Here is a 25802-nt window from a genome sequence, read left to right on the forward strand (position 1 = left end):
CCCCCGCCCATGCAGCTCCTGTGGGTGGGGTGGGGACCTTATACACATAGGAACCCAGGCAGAGAGGCTCAAGGACTTGCCTGAGGCCCTGCTGCCACCCCGGCTGGTTGATGATGGGTCCTGGAGGAGTTTCTGGAGCCCTAAAGGAAACCCATTTCCCAGACCGAGACTTCTCCCCTGCAACCAGGGCCAGCCCTCAGAGAGCCTGGGTTTACACTTCCTGGGCTCCTGATGGATTGCAGGTTTGCCTGGGACTCCTGCACGGAGTTATATCTAGAGGCTGAGAGAGAGGGATGGATGGGTTTGCCGCTGCCAGGCAGAGAGAGAGCTGGGCAGGGCCGGGGTAGCTGAGGGGCACTCAGGGAGACAGCTTTCTCCCACCCCTGCTCCCCAGGCTCCCTGTCTCCCGAGGTCCAGGACTCCTGCCCCTCCCTCTCACTCCTCCTCTTAGGTCCCACACTCCTCTCCTTTGTACCTGGGAGGGGTGGTGACAGGCTTGGAAGCTGGTGGAAGCGGCCGAGGAGTGCTGGTGACCTCAGGGGTGGCATGTGGTTTGCTACCTGGTATGGGTGGGGGCTTCTCACTTCTCAGGAGCGGGACGTTAGTACCTGTGTGCAAAATGGGAGCCATTATCTCTGCCCTTAATTTATTTAACAAATGTTGTTGAGCACCTACTATGTGCCGGATGCCGTCCTAGGGGCTGGAGACACTGCATGAACAAGACAAAAACTTGGGCCCCTGGGGAGGTTATAATCTAGTAGAAGGAGATAAAATGAGTAGATGGATTATTAAAAGCCTATGCATTGTGAGAAAATTCCAGCAGGTGCAGGGAATAGAGAAAGGGAGTGGTAGGGCCTGTGATACTTCAGGTTGAGCTGCTTAGCGCTTTTTTTTTTTTTTTTGCCCTGTGGGCCCCTCTGATATCTGGTGAAGCCCGCACACCTTTCTCAGAACAATGATATTTTTAAGGTATAAAATCAAATACAAAGTATTACAATAGAAACATTTCTATTAAAACATAGCAAAATACTTTAAAAATTGTGGTAAATGTGCTGCTTTATTCAATGTATTAAATAAGATCTAGCATTGGGCCTAATGACAACCATGGTTTTGAAGTTGTGATGAGCATAAAAGATATTTAGAGCAATCTGCAGCAACTGTAATGTGATATGTAAGTATCTGTGACGTCTGTTGGTGACAAGGTCACAGGTACGGCTGATAATACCTCTGTGGTTTGTTGCCTACGCTCGTACTTGAGAGTGATGCTAAATTTCAGTTAGAGGTTAGGGACAATACAATTGTAATTTTTTCCTACCCTAGTTCTCAGGCTCATTCAACTCTACGGAGCCAAGTTAAAAATGCCTTCCAGGTGTAGTGGTTTACGACTGTAATCCCAACACTTTGGGAGGCCAAGGCAGGAGGATCACTTGAGCCCAGGAGTTCAAGACCAGCCTGGGCACATAGTAAAAGCTTGAAAAAAAAAAAAAGAAAGAAAGGAAAGAAAGAAAAGAAAGGAAAGGAAGGAAGGAAGGAAGGGAGGGAAGGAAAAGAAGGAAGGGAAAAAAAGAAATAGCCGGGCATGGTGGCGCTCACCTGTTGTCCCAGCTACTCAGGAGGCTGAGACAGGAGGATCACTTGAGCCCGGGAGGTCCAGGCTGCAGTGAGCTATGATCATGCCACTGCACTCCAACCTGGGTGACAGAGCAAGACCTTGTCTCAAAAAAATTAATTAAAATTAAAAATGCCTACTTCAGATAAAGTGACCAGGGAAGGCCTGACTGAAGGTGGGCAACCTGAAGGAGCGTTTTAGTAAGCTTTCAAATGCTGCTGTGGGCCCGGGGCCCTGTGGCAGGGCACTGGGGCCCATTAGTCCTCCATGTCTCCAGTCTGGCCCCTAGGGCTCTGGGCTGTCTGCCTAAACTCCCCGTCATAACCAAGAAGGTGCTGGACAATGCTGGCAGGGTCAGAGGCTCAGGGACCCCAGGAGAGTGCTGGGCTGGTTGGAGGAGAAAGAGGTCCAGGAGAGAAATGACCTCAGAGTGAGGAAAGGCAGTAGGAGGGGTCGGGCAGGGAGCCCGAGGCATCTGCCTGGCACTTCCCTAGACCATCTGCACTTCTGCTTCCAGAAATCATACAAAGTGGCCCCTATGACCTGAGAGTGGGAGACCAGGTCTGTTCTGACCTGGGGCTCCGGAGGCAAGTGCAGTCAGAATTTCTATCCCTGCCTCAGCCGGCTGGCTTAGGAAAAGGCTTCCAGAGAAGCCCCTCATTTCCCAGCTGGAGTCACACTCAGTGGGTCTTGAGCTTTAAATTCCCCCTGGTGTCTCAGAGGGCCTTGGGTCCTGTGGCATGGCTCCTGGCAGCCTGGCTGGTCTAATTTTGTTCCGGATTCTCCTGCCTCTGGGGCTAGAATTTTCGCTTGATCAGTTGACTAACAAGTACCCGGCCATGCAAAGAGAACTGTGAGATACTGGTCTCCACCCTGAGCTTCATCTCCCACCTGCAACGTGGGGCTGTTGAAACCTACCTGCTCACTTTGGAGGCGTGTCAGGGGGACACCAGAGGGATGCGCTTGGGCAGCCTCCCTCCGTGACCATCCTGTGCCAGCCCTGGGGTACAGGTGAGAGTGCGAGACCATTGGCCCCTACCCACAGGGAGTTCCCAGGCCTGTACATGGGATCCAGAGGCAGGGATAGGGGGATAAAGTCTGGCTTGGGGGATCCGCAAATCTCCCCCGCTCCCGGCCACCAATCTCATAGAGCATGAGGCTGTGGATCGTAATAGAGAATAGGGTGAGAGGAGGACTCTTACCCAGACCCCCAAACTCCCAGACACATCAGAGAATTCACTGTAGAAAGTAGAGAGAAGACTGTTGAAAGTAAATCTTCATAAACTGCTTTCTACACGGAGAAACCCGTCTGAACATAAAACGATAGAAGAACGAGAAATAGAAGTGAAAATGAAAAACCACCCAGCGTGTGAAGGCAAAATGTGCAGGCCTGTGCCCGGGGAAACTGATGGCCACAAATACAGCATGGAAAGTATTAACAAGCTTAATATATAGCGATTTTTAAAAGGCACTAAAACCTTCACAGGAAAGTAAAAGAACATGAAGCAATAATTTGTGTTGGATTATGATGGATAATAATCATATAAAAAGTTTCATTCTCACTAGTAATAGAAAAAAAGGCAAACAAAATCAAGAGCGTGTAAAAGATCTTCCATCTTGATAGACACATCCCTGGGGTGTGACGCAGCCTCACACGCGAGGGTGACGACTAAATCTCTCCGGAGAGTCATCTCACTCCAAGAGGGATCCGCGCCCGTAATATGTCCCAACCCTCTGCTGCCGTGAAATCACTCACCGCTTCTTGGAATCTCTTCTAAGGAAATAAGCAGAGATGCAGACAAAGATTTTTATAAACAGAAGGTCACTTTCATTTTATTTTAAATGGTAAAAAAAAAAATAGTATTTTAAAAGTTTTTTCCCCTCTCAGGAATTTTGAATGGAGACTTTGGAGCCAAATGTCTATCTAAAAATAGAACATTCTGGAAATAACAGTTGTGTCTACAGAAGAAATGTCTGCAGCTCCCAAATCAGTCCTTTTTCAGCTCCAGCTGCACACATCAATAAGAAATTAGCAACGATGTAAATACCCGAGAGTAAGGAGGTAGATAAATAAAAGATGAGGAGGCTTCCTTGAGTTGAAATATTTTGCAGCCATTAAAAACGAAGTTTATGGAGTTTTAATGACATGGGAAAGTGCTTCTGATGTGAGGTTAAATGAAAAAAAAACAGTATGAAAATCTGTATTTTAGTACCACTGCGACTGTGTAAATATACAAACCCATACAAAAAGAGCTGAAAGGGAAAACACCGAATGGTAACGGTGTCTATCTCCAGCTAGTGGAACCGTTGGCGGGGGGGGGGGTCTTTTCTTCTTTATTTATATTTTGTATGTTCTCGAATTTTTCTACAAAGATCACCAATTACTTTCAGAAAATAGAATATACCCATCCTGCTCCCCACCACAAAATCGTGTGGGTTTCTGAATAGAAGAGACAGCAGAAAGGCCAAGAAGAGGGGAACATGAGCCAGGGTGGCCACGGCATGGGGCAAGGGGGGTGACAAAGTTGGCGTCAGACCCCCAGGGGCCTTGAATGCCAAGCCCAGGAGCTTGAACTTCACCCAGAGCCCTATCTTCTGCCCATGTTCAAAGAGGACAGAGTGCCCCTTCTTGACAGTTAGGGGCTTCCAGGGGTAGATACAGGTGGGAGAGCAGGGTATTGTGGAAGCTCCAGGTGCCAACCACCTGCCTCTATTCCCCACTCTCCCCAGGGAAGAGTTTCACCCTGACCATCACTGTGTTCACCAACCCCACCCAAGTGGCGACCTACCACCGAGCCATCAAGGTGACCGTGGACGGACCCCGGGAGCCCAGACGTAAGTGCCACCGAGCCCCCTAAGCCCCTGCGCGGGGGAGGAGAGTCCAGTGCGGGAAGGACAGCAGCTAGGTCAGACAGATGGAGCCCTCCTCGGGGGGTTGCAGTCCTTGGCTCTGTGCCCCCACACACTGCGTGCCTGCTGGCAAACCCCTAAACCCTCTGGGCTTAGCCTGAGACTGTGGGAGGCCAGCGAGGAGGCTGGGAGTGGAGATGACTGTCCATGGAGACTACTGAGGGAGTCAAGGAAAGGAAAAGGATGGAGAAAGCTTTCAGATATGGCATTTGTGGGGTGCTTGTGTGTTTCTGGGTGGAGGTTGAGCCAGGCTTGCTTTACTCTGCCCCCAGCTTCTCTGCGGGTGGCTGAGGGATGCATGGAGGGCAGGAGTGATCAAAAGTCAGGGGCTGGTCTGGCTGTGAGGCCAGGCCTCTTCCTTGGAAACTGAGTCTTTGAATCTTAGCATGTGACTTGCTCAGGTCACCCAGAGTCCGGGCACCCGGACCCTATGAGCAGGGAGTTCTGGTCCATCAAAGCGAGTTTGTGTTTAATTCTCTCTGCTTGCTGAAGGTCAGATTAAGGCTGGGGAAGTGGGAGGGTAGGCTGAGGCTCTGTGTCCACAGAATGAATGAATGACTGACTGAATGAATGAATGAATGAATGAAATAGAGCCAGCCAGCTTCCTGAGCTCCATCCCACCTCTCCAAGGCATTTTCAGCTTGGTGCACTGAGGGTTGGCCCACCCCTCTCTTTCTCAGAAATGTGACCCTTTGCAGTTTAGAAGACCTTTTTGCAGTTGCTATTGAATGGCATCTTCATGACAGCAGAGCCAGAGGGGTCACCCAAGTTCCAGTGAGGAGAGAATCCAGGCCTGAGGGAGTTGGGTACCTGAATAGGACCTAATGCTGTGCAAGGAGCAGGAAGGCGCCCCAGGCTTCAGTCTTCCCAGAGGCAAGATTCTAGGCTGAGCAGGCCTGGGGCAGGAGGCCTAGCCCTGGGCTGGCCCCTCCCTTCTTGGGAGTCGGCTGGGCCTGACACCCCATCATCCAATTCCTGGGCCCATCCCAGCATCTGGCCACTTGGGAAAGGCTTGGAGCTGAGTCCAGCAGCCCTGGAAGAGTTTCCCTCCAGGGCTCTCAGGGTCACCTCTGCCAGCCCTGAGCCCCGGCACGCATCCTCAGGCCTGCACCGTCAGCTCCCAGCCAGCACTTGCCCTGGCCACACTCCTGCTGGTTCCCTCCTGCTGAGATCAGACATAGACCAGCCCATGCCCTTGGCCTTGGGCTTCGTGACCCTAGGCAAGTCATGTCTTCTTTGTGGCCTCAGTTTTGTCATCTGAGAACTGGATCAGTGACTCCAGGAGTCTCAAGGTGGTGATGGCTGGGAAGCCCTCATGAGCCATAGACCACCATGGTGTAGAGAGCAGTTTCCAAGCCAGCCTTCCTGGCTGTGGGTCCTTGGGCTAGTCATCTCCGTGCCTCAGTTTCCTGAACTGAAAAATGATATTCGCACAAGCAGCTACCTCATGATGCTATTGCGAGGAAACAGTGGCTTAATCTATAGAAAGCACTTAGCGGTGGGGGTTAGCAAGGGATCCGTCACTTTAGCCAGGGCTGTTATCTGCAGTGTGACCTAGGGCAAGTCACTGACCTCTCTGGGCCTCAGCTCCCTCCTCCATGAAGTGTGATGATGCCACCCACCCTGCGGACCTGGAGATCAGGGGCGACGTGTGAACAGCATGTGGCCGTAGCACAGAGGGGTCCCATGAGTCACTGGGTCCGCAGCGTTTTGTCGTCCTCAGTACCCAGCCCCCTTCCTGCACTCCCACCACCACCATTAGTCAACGGTGAGCTCTCTCATGGGCAGCAGCTGGGTGGCTGCCTTGGTAATAGAGGTGCAGGTATCAAGTCTCCATTGAAGGTGGTGGCAGCCCTGCCCTACGTCTCCAGGGGCAGGGTCAGCATGGACAGGAGCCTCAGTTGGGCTCTGGGTGGGGATGCGGCACTCAGAAGCCACTCCAGAAAGAGGGGAGCCACTCCAGAAAGAGGGAGGCATGGGACGGGGTCTTGACGCTTGGTGGGAAGATCCAAGGGACCGGGCAAGGTTGGCACCTCTGAGAGCCCTCCATGCTCAGCCCAGCCCACCCCAGAGCCGCCCACTCTGCCCTGCTGGGACCCCTGGATGAGCATGGAGACTCAGCCCTGCCTGTGGGAGATTCCAGCAGAATCCCCTGCCTGCTCTTCCCTGCCTGGGTCTCCCAGACCTGAGATGGCCCCTTCTGGGGTGAGCTGAAAGGTAAAGGCGTGGCTCAGGACGAGGCAACAAGAGGGAGGGACAGAGGCTGGGCCTGGAGACCCACGGCGTCAGAAGCCAGGCTTGCTGCACCACCTGAGACAGGTGACCTCCCTCTCTGGGCCCCGGCAGGGGCTGGATCAGTGGTTTTATTTACAGAACAGAGCAGAGATGGAGTCGGGGGGCAGTCTACTAGGTCCCCCATCCTTAGGACCTGCCTGCTCCTGTCCCTGGCATATCCTGGCCCTGAGATCAGGTCCCCCCCATACCCTGGGTTGCAGCCCCACTCCTTTGTCTTTGGCCTTGGACAAATCCTTGGCCTTTCGGGTCCTCAGCGTCCCCATCTGTAAGAGTGAAGGGACCAGCTCAGCGGCTCCTGGTCACTGAGCAACCCCCTCCCTTGCGTCAGGCCCTGTGCAAAGTCCCCAGTAACTGATCTCTTGGGCAACCCCAGGAGAGGATAGAGGCCAGGGCGCAAAACCTTTTGCCCAAGGTGACTGTCAGCACACCCTGGGGGCTCCGACCCGGGGGCTGCGGGAAGTGAGGGCCACTTGGAAGGGCCTTTTCACCTCAGTGTGCTCAGCTGTCAAATGGATGGTATTGGTGTCTGCCTAGGGGAGTCGCTGTGAAGGTTGACTGAGTTTACCGGGGCCTGGCCCCAGGAAGTGCCCCCACAACCTTCACGGGTTGTTACAGGCCTTTTGTGCTCCTGGACTTCCTTTCCCGGCTTTTTTCCTGTTTTGCCACCTCCGACCCTCTGAAATCTGAGCCCGCTGTGGGGTGAAGTGGGAGTAGGGGCTGGTCCTGGGAGCCAAGGACTGGGAATCTGTAGATCCCTGAGGCCGGCTGTGGGTTCTGTGGCCGGGTCGTTCCCCTCTGGTGCCCTGCAGAGCGTGCCCGGCCTGCAGCCAGGTGGCCAGCTGGGTTTGAAGGCTGGCTTGGTGGCTTCCTGCCTGTGTGGCCTTGGTTTCTGAGGTTCTCAGTGCTGGTGTCCCTCAGAGTCACTGGGGGCTGGTTAAGAAGCAGGTTGCTGAGCCAGGTCCAGGATCCCAGCAGGAGGGGCTGCGACACCTGGCAAGTCTGGCATGGACCACGGTGGGGGAAAGGCCCTCACGCCCCCCTGCCTATGCCCGTTATCCCCTGCCCTCCCTCCCACATCCTGCTCTGGCCACCCTGGTATCCTGGCTGGTCTTTGAACTTGCCAGGGACACTCCTGCCTCGGGGGCCTTTGCACTGCTCTTTTTTCTACCTGGAACACTCCTCCCCGGACACCCCCAGATGCATGACACACTCCTTCACACCCTAAAGCCTCTGCACTTCTCAGCAGCCCGCCTGTTTCAAGTGGCACACACACAGCCTTCCTCACCTCTCCCCCTTTTCCTTCCTGGCTTTAAGGTTACCCCGAGCACTTACCACTACCACCTTCTAAGGTGCTATCTAGTCCGACAGTTTGTTTCATTTGTTATTCATTTCTCCCATTTTGTTTTGTTTTGTTTTTTGAGATGGAGTCTTGCTCTGTTGCCCAGGCTGGAGTGCAGTGGCAAGATCTCGGCTCACAGCAACCTCCGCCTCCCAGGTTCAGGAGATTCTCTTGCCTCAGCCTCCCTAGTAGCTGGGATTACAGGCACACGCCACCACACCCAGCTAATTTTTGTATTTTTAATAGAGACAGGGTTTCACCATGTTGGCCAGGCTAGTCTTGAACTCCTGACCTCAAGTGATCCACCCACCTCAGCCTCCCAAAGTGCTGGGACTACAGGCATGAGCCACCGCACCCGGCCCCCTATTGTTTATGCTCTACAAGGGCAGAGTTCTTTGCTCTGGTTTGCCAGGCCCTGGTATAGCTAGACCCTGAGAATGTGGGCAGGAGCCCTTCACAGCTGCTCCATAAATCGTTGATGAATAAGCAAATGATTCATTAATGTCATTTCGGGTAGTAGGAAGTCCTATGAAGAAAAACAAAGCTGGGAGAAGGAGTGGAGCGTGCAAGGGATGGGACAAGGGATGGGGCGGGGAGGCCTCCTGAAGAGGTGACCTTTGAGCAGGGGCCTGAAGTGAGCAGCCAGCAGAGTGTGGCTGCCGAGGGTTTGGCGTGGGCAGGAGAAGTGACCCTGAGCCCACAGTTGGGCCTTTGAAGGCCTTAGAGTTTCTGTAGTTTCTTCCTGGGCTAAGGAGAGGCAGCTGCTCCAGGTCCCTGGCTCCCAAGATCCCCACAACCCCCAGGAGTGTCTCCTGCGCTAGGGGCAGGGCTAGCGGAGTCTGCCCAGCAGGAGGGAAGGGGTTAACCACAGACCTCCCGGGTTCTCCTAATCAACCCCAGGCCGCTGGAAGCCCCACTTGCAGCCCTGGGAGGGAACCACTCGCCTCCCTGCCCGCTGGCCCCCAGCCAGCCCGTTTCCCTGCCCAGCCACCGACCCGGCTTTCATCTGCTCACAGGGGGCCGATTCACAGCAGACCACCCCAGGCCCGGCACCCGCCTGCGATTCCGCGAGGCTGTTAAGAGTCGGGTGTAAATCTCCTGACAGGCCGCAGAGCCGGTCTCGGGCCCGGCGCCCCACCCTGCTGCTGGGCAGACAGTGGCTGCTGTGTCTGGGTCACAGCCGCACCAGGCGGCCAAGAAGGCTGCCGAGTGGCTTCAGATGGGTGACGGGCCTGGTCATTGGAGCCCACACTGTCCCCAGCAGACGATGCTGTTCCCGTGGCCCTGCCTGACTCTGCTTTTCCCAAGAGGCTGAACACTGAGTTGGCCTCTTGCCAGCTGGACCTTACGGCCAGGTGACCCAGCTCTTCTCTCATGGAGGTCTTGGGAAGCGGTGACCTTAGCAGCTGAGCTCCGTAGAGTGTGTGACCTTTCCAGGTTTGAATCTCAGGGGTGCCACACACCGTGTGACCTTGACCGTGTGCCTCCACTTTTCCATCTGTAAAACGGGGGTGATAGTCACAGCCTGTCAGAGGGATATGACCCTTGGAGACGACATGCATGGCCCCCCTTGCACAGTGCCTGGCACATCATGGATGCCTGCTAAAATGGTTGCCACTCCTATGACAGGGGCTTGTGTTGGGCCTGCATGGAGGCAGGGGGGTAACCCTGATGGTCTCTTGGTTCCCCCAGAAGCATCAGGTATCTGGCAGGGGTAGGACCCCAGGCTGGCCAGGCTGGTGGTGGGGAAGGATTCCCTGGGGACAGTGGTAAAGGAGCTGCCAACCCAGAATCCAGCCCTGGTCCTCTAGCTCCCACACTGCGTGACCCTGGTGAGTCCCCAGACTGGCTGAGGCCCAGCATTCCTGCTCCCACTTTGGCCTTTATCATATGCCTGTGAGGTGGGTCACCCCCACTGCACAGACGCATCAGAGAGGAGCTGTTTGCCTAGGAGCAGATGGCCAAGTCAGAATGGGAACCCAGAACACCTTCCTCAAAGGCCGAGGCCTGGTGGGCTGTGTAATTCTTGAAACCTTTCCTGACCCTCGGGGGTTAGAGGTGTGATCCCCATTTTGCAGATAAGACAGCTGAGGCCCAGAGGGCAAGAGTGGCTTGCCCAAGACAGTGACCACTGGTGGGTGAGAGCTGCCTGGTATGAGCTTGGGGCCACTGGGCCCTTGGGAGGGGCAGGCTGGGATCTGCCCTCCCATAAGTGAGGGTCATAGACACTAATCCAGGCCATGCTGGAGGAGCTGTCTGATCTGAGCCCAGCAGCTGGAGGCTGACAGCAGCCAGGACAGGCCCTGAGGGCCAACGCGGGGCTTTCCCCAGACATCTCAGTCCTCTGCTTTTAAAAACATGTGGCCTGTCCTCCAGCTCATCGGCACCCTCAGGGGTTAGACAGTATGATAACCACTTTACAGATGTGGAAACTGTGGCCCAGAGGCAGAGAGTGACTTGGTGGGCTAGAGCAGGGTATGATTGGAAATTGCACTCTCAACCCTGAGCTTCAGAGCAGGGAAGGGCCCCTGGTGGAGTCCACTGAGACCTTCTCATCTTCCTCTCCCAAGTCCTATCCTCCTGGGCCTGCAGATAGCAGCTCTGGGCCTGGGGCTGGACGGGGCCCTAACATCTATTGTGGAGTCCCGATACATCTATTGATGTATCGAACCCAGGCTGGCTGTGAACCCCGCCCTCTTCCGCCACAATAGATGTGTTTTCACAGGCTCTAGGGAGAGCAGGTGGCTGTGTGTCTTCTGCTTGACCTTGAGCTCACTGGCTGTCCAGAGCCTCAGTTTTTTCACCCATATGATAGGATGGTGGCAGACATTACTCAAGGGGATGCTGCCAGGTGAAACAAGATGGTGCTTGTCAGCTGCTTAGATGCTGCCGTGGAGGAAGCGCCCAGCAAGCATCTGCTGCCGTTTTGATGATTTCCACTCCTGCTGGCGACTGCTTTAAAGGGCAGTCCTAGCCTGCGGAGGTGTGATGGGGATCAACTGTGGGAGAAGGGGGGCTTCCTGGACGAGGGGCTCCTGGACTGGGCTTCACAGGACAGAAAGCATTGCTGGCAGAGGCTGTCCTGAGCTGAGGCTCTGAAGATTGGGGGGCAGAGAATATTCAAGAAATACTGGGAACAGCAGCAGCAGGAAGAAGTGGTAGTGGGTGGGCCCTGGGGCCAGCAGCCCTGCCTTCTTTTCTTTCTGGGGCCCCTCTGACCAGCGGCTGATCTTTGCTACCTTAAATCAGGGACTTTCAAAAGGAAGGGGCCTCAGTGAGCAGACTGTGCAGAGGGGAAACTGAGGCGTAGCAGGACTGGGCCCAAGGTGACGGAGTGGGTTAGAGCCAGAGCTCCCCACCCAGCTCTCGCTCTGGGTAACCGAATGAAAGAGGCTTTTTCTGAAGACCATCTTCTTTCCTCAGGCACTGGAACTTCTGTCCTATTCCCAGTGTGAGAGCCCTGGCCCTGTGGCTCTGAGACTCTCTGGCGCCCTGGCCACGTGGGGCCGCCTTGGCTCCCCTCTCCCCTCCCTGGCAGTGGCTCCAGCGTTCCACAGTAACAAGGAAGCTATTTCCGAAGTGCTGTTGGACTCCCCTCCTCCGGGAAGTCTGCCCTACGGAGGGCAAGGGAGCATGTGGTGGGAGCATGGGTTCCGGGGTCAGATTACCTGACCCACAGCCTGGGTCCCGGAACAGGCGCTCAGCGTCGGTCTCATGGTGAAGTCTCAGTGGCCCCGTCTAAACAATGGGAACAAAAGGGAAAGTGTCAGGTAAAGAGCCCTGGGCTTGGAGTCGGGGGATCCGGGTGTGAATCCTGCCTTGCTGCTCAGGCTCTGTGTTCCTCACATGACTTTAGCATCCTGGCCTCCACACCCCGGTCTCCAGCATGGGGATGATAGTTCCGCTTCCTTTGGGCATGAGCAGAGATAAAAGCGATGGTCATGATGGTGGTGACCCACGTGACTGGAAAGTGTCCACACCTTACTTAGGCCAGCACCTCAACCCACAAAGACAGTGTGATGGGGACACCGCAGCTCGGGGTGGGGGAAAGGAGTGTGACTTGAGTGAGGCCACCAGACTGCAAGTGACAGGACCCATCCTCGAACCCAGGCTGGCTGTGAACCCCGCCCTCTTCCGCCAGGCCGCAGGAGTAACTGTAAACACTCTTTGTACATGGTGTGACTCAGAAACAGGGGACTTTATTCTCCTGTGACGAAAGTAACAAGGCCTGAGGTTTTGCACCAGCCCTATTGGCTCCCTTCAAGCTTGTGGCTGACTAAAACACCCAGATCCTTTGCACTCAGGCTGTTGTCGGATCAGTCTGTGGTCCCCACGTCCACCCAGCAGGCTTCATGCCTGTTAAGATTCTTCTGCTCACTTGTCCCCCAGCTCATCCACATCTCCCTGCCATTTCCAGTGGCCTCAGGAGCAAGGACAACATTTCCTCCAAGGCCTGTTAGGGCTGAGGACTCGGTCTGGAATTGGAAGCTCTGGCCGTACTGGGCCTGCCCTCCTCAGGGTAGCAGTCAGGTGCTTTCCACAAGGCATCTCCTCCCCATCCGCTCCAGGCCCCACCCATCCCACTTGTCTCATTCACGTGACTTGCCCCATCCCCATGGGCATCTGAGTTTGCAGCCCCAGCTCCAGCTAAACTCGCCCCCAGCCCGTGTTTTCCCCTTTGTTGCCAAGGGCCCTGGGAGGCAGCAGTGGGGGCCTGGCCAGAGACCAAATGGTCTTATTCCTGCCACCAAGTGTCCCATGGATTCCTGGTCTGGGGCCTCATTGGAGGAGAAGGTGGGGCTCCCTGGTTCTTGGTGACTGGCTGAGCCCCTGTGGCTCCCAGGCCCCCTGCTTTCTTTCTGAGGCTCCCAGATACCTGTTTGAGCTTCCAACAGGGATGGGTAGGGAGCTTGGGGGCCTACAAGTACCAGAATCCATTGCGTTCCCATTCTGAAAATCAGAAATCAGGCCCATGCGAGGCCTCGGGCTCTGTCCCCTCATGCCCTACAGTGGTCGACAGGCTTTTCCCACTTTTCGAGTCCCCAGCAATCACTTGTTCAGGCCCCAAAAAGCGCAGTGAGTTCTGTTTTACCTCCCACCTACATCTTGCCTCTTCTCCCTCTGCCAAACTAGAAAATGCACATGTCATTCTAGACCCAAGGCCTTAGGCAAACCTTCTCCTCCCCCTTAGCCCCTTCCACATTTTTTTTTTTTTTTTTTGAGATGGAGTCTTGCTCTGTCACCTAGGCTGGAGTGCAGTGGTGTGATCTTGGCTCACTGCAACCTCCGCCTCCCGGGTTCAAGCGATTCTCCTGCCTCAGCCTCCCGAGTAGTTGGGATCATAGGCGCCTGCCACCACGCCCGGCTAATTTTTGTACTTTTAGTAGAGACGGGGTTTCACCATATTGGTCAGGCTGGTTTCAAACTCCTGACCTCACTCAGGTGATCCGCCCGCCTCGGCTTCCCAAAGCGCTGGGATTACAGGCGTAGCCACCATGCCTAGCCTCCATCTTTTCTAAAGGGTCCCAGGTCCAGGAAATCCCACCCCTTGTTCGGCGTGTGACCTCCAACAAGCTTCCTCGCCTCTCCGCAGTTGCAGTTCTCTTACTTGTAAAAGAGGGCCTGGCCACCCTGCCTGCCTGGCAGCCTCCCACCAAGTCACGTGAGGTAGAATGGCCGTGACAATGTTAGGGTTGATCAGCCGAACCCTGGAGTGCACAGTCTCCAAGGGAGCCGTCCTTTCCTCGGGTCAGCCCTGGAGAAGCCGCAGCCACTAGGGGGTGTGAACAGGGACGTTCCCGGGAGTGTTGCATGTAAGGGAACTAAAGGGGAAGCTTGAGAAGGACTGAAATGTGGGTGGAGAGGACTGCGGAGTGAACTGTGCCTCCAGTGGCCAGCAGGAAAGAGGGAGAGCAGTGTCATTCTCGCCATGCTTGTTGAATCCCTTCCGTAGCAGGGAGGATTCTCAGGGTTTTATGGGACCTCTGTCATTTCGGTGGGGCCGGATTACTCTCCCCATTTTGCAGATAAGGAAACTGAGTTTGAGCTCCAAGGTGTGCTAGTAAAAAAGCAAGTTACAGAATGACACACCCGGACTGAGACTGTTCAAGAGAGTTCCATGAGAAGCTTACTTTGCGTTCTCCATTCATGGAAGACGAAAAATGTCTGGAAAGAAACTGGTCACAGTGGGGACTCTGGAGAGGAGCTTAGAGCGGTGGAAAGAGCCTTATCTGTAATGCTTTTATTTTTGTAAATATTCACATGTTGCTTGTGAAATGTAAAATTAGTTATTAAAAAAGTGTGTGTGGCGGGGGAGGTCCCTGCAAGCTTGATATCACTCCAGAAGTGTCCCTCGGCCTCAGCAGGCTGCAGGAGGGCGGGGGCCTGGCCACCTTGACCCTCCCAGCACCTCTGAGTCCTCGGATGTGAGGCTGGGATTCTTCCTGTGTGGGCTCTGGCAGATAGGGAGTGGAAAATGCTGGCAGTTTTCTCCAGGTGTGACATCTCGTCCCCTGACCCCAGCTTCCAGGCAGAGATGGCTGTCTAGTCCCTCATGCAAGCCCCCTACACCTCTGCCCAGCATCCTGGTGGAGTTATTTTTCTGCCTGAGGCCCAGAGAGAAGAAGGCATGTTCTGGGGATCCCAGAGTGACTTAGGGCTGGAAAAGCCTGCAGTCCCATCGTGGGGCCACCTCCCATTGTTCTTGTAGACATGGGAGACAGTGTGCAAGGCAGGCTGGGATGCTGGGAGGCAGAGGGTGGCAGTGCTCCTGGGTTATCTCCCTGCCTCCCTTGGGGGCATGAGCCACTTTCTCATGTCTGTTGCCTCAGTTTCCTTTTTTTAGATCTAGGGTCCTTGTTCCGTTGCCCACACTGGGATGCAGTGGTACAATCAGCTCACTGCAGCCTCCACCTCCTGGGCTCAAGTGATCCTCCTGCCTCAGTCATCCCAATAGCTGGGACTACAGGCTTGTGCCACCCCACCTGGCTTTTTCTTTTTTTTTTTTTTTTTTTAATTTTTGTACAGACAGGGGTCTCGATAGTTGCCCAGGCTGATCTCAAACTCCTGGGTTCAACTGATCCTCCCATCTCAGTCTCCCAAAGTGCTGAGATTATAGGCATAAGACACTGCACCTGGCCCTCAGTTTCCTCTCCTGCCAAACAGTGTGTTGTAGAGGTTTGGATCACAGTGTGTTGTAGAGGTTCGGATTACCGCGTGTTGTAGAGGTTTGGATCACCGCGTGTTGTAGAGGTTTGGATCACCGCGTGTCGTAGAGGTTTGGATCACCGCGTGTTGTAGAGGTTGGGATCACCGCGTGTCGTAGAGGTTCGGATCACCGCGTGTCGTAGAGGTTCGGATCACCGCGTGTCGTAGAGGTTCGGATCACCGCGTGTTGTAGAGGTTTGGATCACCGCGTGTTGTAGAGGTTTCGATCACCGCGTGTTGTAGAGGTTCGGATCACCGCGTGTTGTAGAGGTTCGGATCACCGCGTGTTGTAGAGGTTCGGATCACCGCGTGTTGTAGAGGTTCGGATCACCGCGTGTTGTAGAGGTTTAGATCACCGCGTGTTGTAGAGGTTTGGATCACCGCGTGTTGTAGAGGTTTGGATCACCACGTGTGGTAGAGGTTGGGATCACCGCGTGTCGTAGAGGTTCGGATCACCGCGTGTCGTAGAGGTTCGGATCACCGCGTGTCGTAGAGGTTCGGATCACCGCGTGTCGTAGAGGTTCGGATCACCGCGTGTCGTAGAGGTTCGGATCACCGCGTGTCGTAGAGGTTCGGATCACCGCGTGTTGTAGAGGTTTGGATCACCGCGTGTTGTAGAGGTTTAGATCACCGCGTGTTGTAGAGGTTCGGATCACCGCGTGTCGTAGAGGTTCGGATCACCGCGTGTCGTAGAGGTTCGGATCACCGCGTGTTGTAGAGGTTTAGATCACCGCGTGTTGTAGAGGTTTGGATCACCGCGTGTTGTAGAGGTTTAGATCACCGCGTGTTGTAGAGGTTTAGATCACCGCCTGTTGTAGAGGTTTGGATCACCGCGTGTTGTAGAGGTTCGGATCACCGCGTGTCGTAGAGGTTCGGATCACCGCGTGTTGTAGAGGTTCGGATCACCGCGTGTGGTTGAGGTTCGGATCACCGCGTGTCGTAGAGGTTTAGATCACCGCGTGTGGTTGAGGTTTGGATCACCGCGTGTTGTAGAGGTTTGGATCACCGCGTGTTGTAGAGGTTTGGATCACCGCGTGTTGTAGAGATTTAGATATGTGGGGTGGCACATAACGACCATTCTCTGTTCAGAAAGTCTTTTGAAAACCTCTGTGAAGAGGCTGGCGGTGACCTCAGGGTTCTCCCAGCAGAGGCCTAAGGTCAGACCTCAGGAAGAACTTCCCAGCAGAGTGAGGCATTTCTGTCTCCACTGAGACTCTGGGGCAGCAACGGCTGATGGGCTTCCTGTGCTCTGCAGGGCACCGGCAGAAGCTGGAGGACCAGACCAAGCCGTTCCCTGACCGCTTTGGGGACCTGGAACGGCTGCGCATGCGGGTGACACCGAGCACACCCAGCCCCCGAGGCTCACTCAGCACCACAAGCCACTTCAGCAGCCAGCCCCAGACCCCAATCCAAGGTACGGCACGGAGGGAGGGGCTGCAGCGGGGTGAGGTGGGGGTGGAGGGCCTTGATGTGGTCCAATCTGCCCCAGACCAAAAGCCTGTCCGAAGATCAGTCACTGCACCCCCTTGTTTTGTAGAGGAGCTGCTGGTGCTCATTGGCACCTGTAGACGGTTCCTGTGGGCTTTCTGTGTGCTAGCCATCATTCGTTCACTCAGCAAACACTGACATTACTGACACATGCCCGGTGCCTGGCCCCAGGGATCTGCATACCAGGAGTTCACTGTGCCTGGGGAAATGGGGTTAACCCCATAGTGCCCCTATTAAAATTGGGGCATGACTTGTCCAAGGAGCCGTGACAGACTCGCCCCTGCCATGTACAGTTTCCCCACCCCTGCCCCACAGCCTGCGATTTTTCATCTGAAAGTGGATTGGGGCGGATGCCTCCACCCAGGGCTGGGATGACATTCAAATGACATTACTGTACTCACACGAACTTTGCACACTGTTAAGTGACATTCCAACCCTAGAGAGGCACATAGCATTCCTGGGAAAGGTCTCCCACCCTGCCCAGAGCATCCTCCCAAACAGGAGGAGCTAAGGTGGAAGGGAAGACTGAGCTGGGGTCTCCATCTCCACTGCCTAGACGGATACAGCAAGCACAGTTGCAGCCAGGCCTCAGGCAGGTCTTCTGGAGTATCGAGGTGCCTGGCGCATAGTAGCCGCTCACTAAACGGCTGCCGGCTGCATCTCTCCTCTGTTCTCTCAGTCAGTGAGCTGGGGACATGGGAGGCTGTGTGCACAGCCGGCCCTTGGGCTAAGTGGGGTGCCAAGGGTGCTTGGTGGCCGGGTGGACAGAGGCAGGCGGCTGGCTGCCGTCACAGACTGTGCCCATTCTTTCTCAATTCCCCAGAGCCTGGTTAGAACCCCTTGGCAGATGAATGAATTGAGAGGCCTAAGAGGTTCAGAGCCACCCTCGGGTCACACAGCCCATCTGTGACCAGGTCCACAGTCTCCACAGTACCTGCTCCCAAGAACTTTCTGTACTTCTGAGGGGACAGATAAAGGGGCCTGGAACAGGGCTGCCAACCGGTCTGCCTGTCCCACCCCCTTCTCCGGTGCCACGCTGAGGTGGGGGCCGACTGGGTCTCTCTACTGACATTGTTCCAGGCATAGTGCTGCGGCCAGGGGCTTGATGCAGGCCTTCAGTGTGAAGAGAGGACCCGTCCCCTTCTGGCCTGGGCTCAGGACTTTTGGTCTTGGTCCTGCTGAGACGCCAAGGTTGGGAGAAGCCCCAGGCCCAGCCTCTCTGAGCCCAGGAGCTAGTGCGTTTGAGACTCTCAGCTCTCGAGCCCACGAGTTGGAGGTCTGCTCTCAAGAGGTAGCGGAAGGAGCCCTGCACGCTGTGCTCACACCCACCCCTGCCGCATAGCTGCCTCTGCTTCTGCTACCCATGGGCCAGCATCTGTCGAGGTGCAGTAGCCTGAGAGCCAGCCTTTCCCTGCCATGGACAGAGCCAGGCCAGGGCATCGGGGCTCAGCAGGGGAGCCAGAATCCAGGAGGTGGGGTGAACAGTGGCTTCCTGTCCACCAGCCCCCATGGAAGGAGAGCCCACATCTGCCCATCCACTGCTGGGTGGGCACAGCTTGGGAATCAGTGCCTGGCCCCACGGCAGGCACAGCTGCTGCTTCCATCCTGGGCTGGGAGGAAAGGAGCCCAGCCTGTGTGGGGCAGTGGCTGACTTCTGCTTCTCTGCCTGCTTCCTCCTGAGGCCTGGCCCAGTCCCTCGCTAGCACCCCCACAGCACTGGGCCACAGGCAGCCAGGCATCTCCATCCTCAGGCCCATCCCCTTTGGGTGAGAGAAAGGGCCTCGGATGACCAGGACAGGGCGAGCATGAACTCTGCAGTCAGCTGGACCAGGCTAGGAATTCAGGCTCTGCCAGGCATTGGCTGTATGATCTTAGACAAGTCACTTAAACTCAGCCTCAGTTTTCTCATCTGTGAAGTGGGGAGAAGGAGGTCCCTGACAAAGAGGGGTTGCTGGCAGACCCAGGCTTGGGAAGTCACTCTCACAGGCCCTCCTCCCTCTGCCCTCGGACTCCCTCCTGGGGATCCCCCTTGGGACACCCCACCACCACTTCCCTCGGTGCCTGTTAAGTGCTTTGACCCTCCAACCTTGGTCACTGGCAAGCAGTTCAGAGACCCCAGCACCTCCCATACCCCAGCCCCAGCCCCCAGCCGCAGCCGCCCACAATGGGGGCTTCTTACAGCTGAAAGGGCTCATTCAGCCACCATGCAGCAGCCCGGACAATCTGGAGAAGAAAATAAACATTTCCTTCCACTGTTGGGATTGGCCGCTCGACAGTGCCCCGGGCAGCTCGGGTTTCCTGGGGCTGCGAGGCCGCAGGGTGGGGGTACAGGAGCTCCAAGGAAGCTGCTGGGGGGTCTGAGGGAGTGCTGAGGGCAGGTACTTCCCCCACCACCTCGGAGGAGGGGTGGTGGCCCTGAGGAGAGAGGCTGGAGGGGATGGTGGCAGGTCCAGGGAGGCCCAGCCCAGCGCCCTGCAGCCCGCGTGAGCTCTGAGGGGCACAGTCCTGCCGTTGTATCCTGCGGTCCCCGTTTGTTTCCTTCGTCTTGAGAATGGGGTTCCCATCAGGCGGCCAGCACCCACTTCCACCCCACCCATCTCAGCTGTGCTGACGTGCCCAGCACCTGCAACAGGACCTCTCTCCCCAAGGGGCTCCCCAGATGAAAACTGGCAGCCAGGTGCCTCGGAGGCTCTCGGCCTCAAGGGGCCGGGACAGCCAAGTGACCTACTAGGGAGCATCCCAGATGTCCCAGAAGGCCCCCACCACCCAGACTGCTGTCCCCACATATTCTTACCTTAAGCCAGGAGCATCACTCCGTTCGGATCCACGCCCAGGGCCAGAGTACGCTGCTGAGGGAAACATACCCCAGCTGACTTGGGAAGACCCCAAAGCCCCGAGAAGTTCCAAGTCCCAGCCGAAGTCACACACACCTCAGGCTCATAGCTCTCCGTCCTCAGCCAAGCCTCGGCGTGGCAGGCAGAGCCCACTCCGGCTAGCACCGGCCCTTATCCTTTGGTGGGTGACACAGAGGGGTTGCTGGGCTGGACAGACTGCACCTCTGGACCACTGCTGGGGGCTCATCCACCTCCCCCTGCTGCCAGAGTAGAAGGGAGGCCCTGCACCAGGGCCTCAACTTGGCAGGGCCCTGAATGAGCCAGTTCTCCTGGGTACCCAGAGTAAGAGACACCACAGCCACAGTGGCCTTGCAAAGCCTCATGGACCCCTGCTCTGTGCCCAGTGCCATTCTAAGTACTTGATGTGAATTAACTGAATCCTGATGAACTGTTATCGTCTCATGTTTTATATGGGGAAACTGATGCACAGAGAGGTTAAGTGACTTGCCTAAGGACACAAAGCTAGTAAGTGTCCAAACCAGGATAACTGTCCGGCTCCAGAAGCCACACAGTAAGCCTTGATCCTGTGCTGCCTCAAAGACGGGACAGCTCCCTCTCAAGTACGTGTTGGGGCTCAGGACCAGAGGCCCTAGGATTGTGTGCCAGGTCCAACGTGCTGTGTGACCCTGAGGGAAGTGCCTCACCCTGTCTGGGCCTCAGTTTCCCCATCAAGGGTGTTTGTTAGACTCAATCCCTGAGCCCCTTTGAATGCTGAGGTTTTGGGGGTCTGTGATGACAAAAGTTGGGGACAGAGGATGGAACACCCTCGCCTTGGAGCCCATTGAGAAGCCACATTCCTGGGGGAGCAGGGGCAGAGTCTGGGCTGGACACTGTGACCAGGTCGGGGTCTGGGTCCCCAAGTTTGTCTGACTGCTGTCTCACTTTGCTGCCGAGGCAGGTTAGGGTGGCATCCAGTCACTGTGTGGCCACGAGTGGGCTCCAGAGACACAGGCCCAGGGTGAGGTGGAGGCCAGAGCTCCTGTTAACTCAGTGCCCACAACCCAGGTGTGAGCGCACAGAACCTCCGCGTGCTGCATCTGGGCAGGAGAGGCACGTGTGTCCCCAGCAGAGGCCTTGTCATGAGAACCAGTCCTTTCTCTGCCACAGAGACTCAGTCTTGCTCTCTCTCTGCCTCCATTTTCTTGTCTTCAAAAGCGAGTTCCAACTCCCAGTCTCACACGATCATTGGAGCCCTTTACACATCCACGGCCTTCCCAGCTGTTAACATGGGCCGGTGGGGAGAGGAACCTGCCTGGGCAGGGCTGCTGGGAGGCCTGAGCTGACCCTGCCCTCAGCCCCACCACCGCATCCTAGGCCTCTCCTCTGCGAGGCTGGGAAGGAGGATTTAAAAAGAAGAATAGACCCCCTCCTCTGTTCTGTTGCTGCTGTGGGGGGGCTCCCATGGCCCCTCTTGGCCCGGGGCACGCTCCAACCAGCTTCCCGGCAGGTCTGTGTTCGGAATCCTGGCGGGGGAGGCCCCGGGCAGCCTAGGGCAGGAAGAGGAGAGCCAGGTCTAGAACTAGGGGTCCCCCAGATGGGCCTTGGGAACCAGAGCCCAAGGTCATTCTTCAGGAAGGTCTCCTGGGGTTGTCTCGAGCTGGAACTGACCTCTTCCCTGCTGTCCTCCAGGCACCTCGGAACTGAACCCATTCTCCGACCCCCGCCAGTTTGACCGCTCCTTCCCCACGCTGCCAACCCTCACGGAGAGCCGCTTCCCAGACCCCAGGATGCATTACCCCGGGGCCATGTCAGCTGCCTTCCCCTACAGCGCCACGCCCTCGGGCACGAGCATCAGTAGCCTCAGTGTGGCGGGCATGCCGGCCACCAGCCGCTTCCACCATACCTACCTCCCGCCACCCTACCCGGGGGCCCCGCAGAACCAGAGCGGGCCCTTCCAGGCCAACCCGTCCCCCTACCACCTCTACTACGGGACATCCTCTGGCTCCTACCAGTTCTCCATGGTGGCCGGCAGCAGCAGTGGGGGCGACCGCTCGCCCACCCGCATGCTGGCCTCTTGCACCAGCAGCGCTGCCTCTGTCGCCGCCGGAAACCTCATGAACCCCAGCCTGGGCGGCCAGAGTGATGGTGTGGAGGCCGACGGCAGCCACAGCAACTCACCCACGGCCCTGAGCACACCAGGCCGCATGGATGAGGCCGTGTGGCGGCCCTACTGACCGCCCTGGTGGACTCCTCCCGCTGGAGGCGGGGACCCTAACAACCTTCAAGACCAGTGATGGGCGGCTCCGAGGCTCCGGGCAGGAATGGGACCTGCGCTCCAGGGTGGTCTCGGTCCCAGGGTGGTCCCAGCTGGTGGGAGCCTCTGGCTGCATCTGTGCAGCCACATCCTTGTACAGAGGCGTAGGGAACCACCCCCACCCCGGCCCGGGACACTGCCCCCGGCCCAGATCCTGGCCGTCTCATCCCATACTTCTGTGGGGAATCAGCCTCCTGCCAGCCCCCCGGAAGGACCTCACTGTCTCCAGCTATGCCCAGTGCTGCATGGGACCCATGTCTCCTGGGACAGAGGCCATCTCTCTTCCAGAGAGAGGCAGCATTGGCCCACAGGATAAGCCTCAGGCCCTGGGAAACCTCCCGACCCCTGCACCTTCGTTGGAGCCCCTGCATCCCCTGGGTCCAGCCCCCTCTGCATTTACACAGATTTGAGTCAGAACTGGAAAGTGTCCCCCGCCCCCGCCACCCTCGAGCGGGGTTCCCCTCATTGTACAGATGGGGCAGGACCCAGCACGCTGCTGGCGAGATGGTTTGAGAACACATCCAAGCCAGTCCCCCCAGCCCAGCTTCCCCTCCGTTCCTAACTGTTGGCTTTCCCCCAGCCGCATGGGTCCCAGGCCCCAGAGAAGATGAGTCTATGGCATCAGGTTCTTAAACCCAGGAAAGCACCTACAGACCGGCTCCTCCATGCACTTTACCAGCTCAACGCATCCACTCTCTGTTCTCTTGGCAGGGCGGGGGAGGGGGGGTAGGAGGTCCCCTTTCCCCTAGGTGGTCTCATAATTCCATTTGTGGAGAGAACAGGAGGGCCAGATAGGTCCTAGCAGAAGGCATTGAGGTGAGGGATCATTTTGGGTCAGACATCAATGTCCCTGTCCCCCCTGGGTCCAGCCAAGCTGTGCTCCATCCCCCAAGCCTCCTGGGAGGATCCAGCCAAATCTTGCGACTCCTGGCACACACCTGTCTGTAACCTGTTTTGTGCTCTGAAAGCAAATAGTCCTGAGCAAAAAAAAAAAAAAAAAAAAAAAAAACCAGTTTTTAAAACTGATTTTAGAAAAAGAAGCTTAATCTAACATTTTCAAACACAAGGTCTCTTACAGGTATAGCTCCGTGATTATGATAGCTCTGTGATTATAAGCAACATCCCTGCCCCCTCTCCCACCGTGGACCCCCAGCTGCCTCCTGAGGGTGTGGGGTTATTAGGGTCTCAATACTTTCTCAAGGGGCTACACTCCCCATCAGGCAGCATCCCACCAGCCTGCACCACAGGCTCCCCTGGGAGGACGAGGGAAACGCTGATGAGACGCTGGGCATCTCTCCTCTGGGGCTCTAGGACATCTGTCCAGGAGGCTGGGCGGAGGTGGGCAGGATGTGAGAGGTGGGAAGTACTGGCTGTGCGTGGCAGGACAGAAGCACTGTAAAGGGCTCTCCAGCCGCAGCTCAGCTGCACTGCGTTCCGAGGTGAAGTCTTGCCCCTGAATTTTGCAAAATGGGAAAGTGGGTGCTTGCCCAAGGGCCAGGCTGCATGGATTCTCACATCAGAGTTCTCTGGCCCTAGAAAGGCTTAGAAAAGGCGTAAGGGAACTCATAAAGGCTAGCAGCATGCGGTATTTTAACTTTCTGCCTCGGCCTCTGTGGATGCAGAAATCTGCCCTACAAAATGCTCTTCAGTGGTTGTCTCTGTGAGAGCACTGTCCCAACCCAACCTGTCACAACGGCCAGAACCATACACCAGAGACACACTGGCAGGTTAGGCAGTCCTTCTGGTGATCCTATTCCATTCCCTCCTGCTGCGGTTTCTCTTGGCCTGTCCTCACTGGAAAAACAGTCTCCAGCTCTTCAAAATAGTTGCTGACTCCCTGCACCCAAGGGGCCTCTCCATGCCTTCTCAGGAAGCAGCTATGAATCCATTGTCCTTGTAGTTTCTTCCCTCCTGTTCTCTGGTTATAGCTGGTCCCAGGTCAGCGTGGGAGGCACCTTTGGGTTCCCAGTGCCCAGCACTCTGTAGTCTCATCCCAGATTACTAACCGTTCCTGATCCTGGAGAGGCAGGGATAGTAAATAAATTGCTCTTCCTACCCCATCCCCCATCCCCTGACAAAAAGTGACGGCAGCCGTACTGAGTCTGTAAGGCCCAAAGTGGGTACAGACAGCCTGGGCTGGTAAAAGTAGGTCCTTATTTACAAGGCTGCTTTAAAGTTGTACTAGGCAAACACACTGATGTAGGAAGCACGAGGAAAGGAAGACGTTTTGATACAGTGTTACTGTGAGCCTGTCAGTAGTGGGTACCAATCTTTTGTGACATATTGTCATGCTGAGGTGTGACACCTGCTGCACTCATCTGATGTAAAACCATCCCAGAGCTGGCGAGAGGATGGAGCTGGGTGGAAACTGCTTTGCACTATCGTTTGCTTGGTGTTTGTTTTTAACGCACAACTTGCTTGTACAGTAAACTGTCTTCTGTACTATTTAACTGTAAAATGGAATTTTGACTGATTTGTTACAATAATATAACTCTGAGATGTGTGGAAGGAGTCCAGTGCCCGGTTTCTAGGTCTATGCATGGAGGTGGGGTGGGGTGGGGTGGGGGAGAGGATGGAGACCTCCCGCTGTTGCCCAGGAGGAGCAGGAACAGAGACACCCAGCACCTTCATCTCCTTGCTTCCAACTTCTTCAGGAATGGCCGCAGAGACCACCCTGGCCACAGGACAGCCGGTGAGGCCTGCTCCTGTATGGCTGGGACCCCAGGAGAGCATCAAATAGGTCTTCAAAGTGCCACAACCCTTCCACCAATCATGAGCGGGCTGTGAGTCTTCCCAGCCGTGTTGGGAGGAATTCCTATGCCTGTTCCTCAGATTCAGATTTGGGGAGGGGGCAGAGGCAGAGGGAGAGTCCAAGTGCCTTGGTGAGAACCCCCTCTGAGGCTCGTGTTTCAAGATCTGTGGCAAGCTAGCAGCAGTGGGGATTGGGAGTAAGCGGCAACTTCAGTGCCCCCATTTTGCAGATGAGACAACTGCGGTGCAAAGAAGGAGTGTCATCAAGGTCCATGTCTCCCTGGGGTTGTCCATGGCTGAACTGGGACCACAGCCCAACAATGGTAGCATGGGTGTGATGGTGTGGGGACCTGGCTTGACAGCCCCCCTCCCACCTTGCCAGCAAGGAGGCCTGGTCCACTTGGGATTTGTACCAACACACAGCCCAGAGCCTGGCCAGTTGGGATTTGTGAAGGCAAATTTTTACAAAACAGACCTTATTTTTGAGTGATGCCCACCGACTTCAAAAACCACTCCCAAAGCTTTGCCCTGCTCAGTTTGGTTGGTCTGCCTGAAACTCAGCTCCCAACAAGAAGCTTCCATTTCCCTAGCCCGGCATCCCCTTTTACCCAAAAGACAGCAGGTCCATCTCTGGACAGGACCTCAGCCGTGGCTACAGAACTTCTCTGTGGGTCTGCTCTGGGCAGCCTCTGCCAGGGTTGGTCCTGAAACGGCATCTACATGGCCAAAACTGTTTCTATTTGTGTTTATTTGGGGTCACTTTGTAGGGGATGGTAGCACTCCTCACCAGACACACTTTGGTGCCACAGCAGATGGGAGAGGAGCTGTGCCCTCCAGAGTTCCTGACTCAAATCTCCATCACCTGCACCCTAGCAGGCACGAACCAGCACACCCAGCTTGCCAAGGGGAAACTCAAGATCCCGAGAAGTCTCAGCCTGCCTGAGGTCCCAGGGCTGCGGGAGGAAGCGCTGCAGTAGCCACAGCAGCCTGCAGGTGGCAATAGGGGGCGGCATCCCTGGGCAGCAGGTGGAGAGAGTGGACATCATCCCCTTTGGA

General features: G+C 56.0%; 1 protein-coding gene across 15 annotated transcripts in view; it reads left to right on the top strand.

The window, feature by feature from the left end:
* RUNX3 (RUNX family transcription factor 3) overlaps nt 1-24453 on the top strand; it is a 66137-nt gene extending 41684 nt beyond the window's left edge. For 7 of the 15 annotated variants that reach the window (XM_063804208.1, XM_063804200.1, XM_063804195.1 and 4 more), the window contains exons 5-7: nt 4340-4444; nt 16615-16773; nt 21371-24453. In XM_063804208.1, the coding sequence (XP_063660278.1) occupies nt 4340-4444; nt 16615-16773; nt 21371-21915 (809 nt within the window). In that variant the 3' untranslated portion in view covers nt 21916-24453. Of the gene's footprint in view, nt 1-4339; nt 4445-16614; nt 16774-17670; nt 20127-21370 lie in introns of those variants that run through there. The other 8 variants (XM_063804224.1, XM_063804223.1, XM_063804214.1 and 5 more) reach the window with 2 other exon arrangements.
* Nucleotides 24454-25802: the final 1349 nt, after the last annotated feature.

Source organism: Pan troglodytes, chromosome 1 (assembly GCF_028858775.2).
Source record: "Pan troglodytes isolate AG18354 chromosome 1, NHGRI_mPanTro3-v2.0_pri, whole genome shotgun sequence".
Taxonomy (NCBI): Eukaryota; Metazoa; Chordata; class Mammalia; order Primates; family Hominidae; genus Pan; species Pan troglodytes.